At 29.4% G+C, this 1681-nt stretch overlaps 1 protein-coding gene across 1 annotated transcript in view; it reads left to right on the forward strand.

The window, feature by feature from the left end:
- LOC117167284 (inosine triphosphate pyrophosphatase) overlaps positions 1-1431 on the forward strand; it is a 5301-nt gene extending 3870 nt beyond the window's left edge. The window contains exon 2 of the mRNA XM_033352103.1: positions 610-1431. Within this exon, the coding sequence (XP_033207994.1) occupies positions 611-1186 (576 nt within the window). The 5' untranslated portion in view covers position 610 and the 3' untranslated portion in view covers positions 1187-1431. The remainder of the gene's footprint in view (positions 1-609) is intronic.
- Positions 1432-1681: the final 250 nt, after the last annotated feature.

Genomic DNA, 1681 nt, shown 5'->3' on the forward strand with positions numbered 1-1681 from the left:
TTCAAGATTCCACACATTATTTGAAAATTCATCTTTCTAAATCAATATTTGTTTTTCAAATTGAAAATTCATCTTTCTAGATCAATATTTGTTTTTCAAATTAAAAATTCATCAGTATAGTTAAAAATTCATTTCGACTGTTAAAATTTTTTTCAACATTAAATATAACTATTTAAGATAGAGATGAAAATTTATCATTTTTAATTGATAATTCGTCTTTTTTGTTAAAGATTCCACACATTATTTGAAAATTCATCTTTCTAGATCAATTTTTGTTTTTCAAATTGAAAATTCATCTTTCTAGATCAATATTTGTTTTTCAAATTGAAAATTCATCTTTCTAGATCAATATTTGTTTTTCAAATTGAAAATTCATCAGTATTGTTAAAAATTCATTTCCACGGTTAAAATTTTTTTTTTTTTAATTAAATATAACTATTAATATAATTCGTCTTTTTTGTTAAAGATTCCTCACATTATTTGAAAATTCATCTTTCTAGATCAAAATTTGTTTTTTAAATTGTAAATTCATCAGTATAGTTAGAAATTTAACCATTTTGTTGATAGTCCGTCTTTCGTGGTGAAAATTTTTTTGTTTAACATTTCCAGAATGTCCAAACCAATCGTCTTCGTGACCGGCAATGCCAAGAAGTTGGAGGAATTTATCGCCATTCTTGGGAAAAATTTTCCCCGCGAGATAACAAATAAAAAAGTAGATTTGCCTGAATATCAAGGCGAGATTGAAGAAATTTCAATCGAAAAGTGTAAAGCTGCCGCGGAAATTGTCAAGGGCCCCGTAATAATTGAAGACACTTGTTTGTGTTTCAATGCCATGAAGGGGCTGCCGGGCCCCTATATTAAATGGTTTTTGGACAAATTGGGGGCGGATGGTTTATATAAAATGCTGGAGGGCTGGGAGGATAAATCTGCTCAGGCCGTATGCACTTTTGCGTATGTCAACAGTCCTGAGGACCCAGTCATTCTTTTCCAAGGTAGAACTGATGGGTTGATGGTGAGTCCCAGGGGTCCCAAAGATTTCGGATGGGATCCTTGTTTCCAGCCGGAAGGATATGACAAAACTTATGCAGAGTTGCCCAAGGAAATTAAAAACACAATTTCTCATCGACAGCGCGCTCTTGAGAAGCTCAAAGAATATTTTTTAAAAGATAGCAACGAAGCCAAATGAGGGCGGAGGTTTTTTTATTTTATAGAATGAACGATAAGGGATTCTTTTCATCCCAGGAAATTTTAATCGTAAACCGGAATGACGTCTTAAATGTAGTGAAATTAAATTTTTTAATCTGTCTACACGTTTTTAATCAACTGAGAAAATGTTTTATGGTTTTTCGTATATTTTGTTTAAATTTTGTATAAAATTATTGACAATTTAAGGAAATATATTTTTCTATTGTGTATCTAATTTATTATAATAAAGGAGATGTCTAAATTATTATTTGCCAGGATTTTATTTATCCATTCATCCTGAAATTTTTACCAATTTCATTTTTAAGAATTTAGAATTCTGTAGGTACAATTTTTCTAAAATTCTTGAGAAAAATCAAAAATATTTTTTACAAAATTTCAACTATTATGTTGAAAATTCGTTTTTGAGGGGGGGGGGAGTCAAAATTTGTATTTTTGTTAGAAAATTATTCTTTTTAGTTAAAAATTTATTTTTCTG

The sequence above is a fragment of the Belonocnema kinseyi genome, chromosome 2, assembly GCF_010883055.1.
Source record: "Belonocnema kinseyi isolate 2016_QV_RU_SX_M_011 chromosome 2, B_treatae_v1, whole genome shotgun sequence".
NCBI classification, from domain to species: domain Eukaryota; kingdom Metazoa; phylum Arthropoda; class Insecta; order Hymenoptera; family Cynipidae; genus Belonocnema; species Belonocnema kinseyi.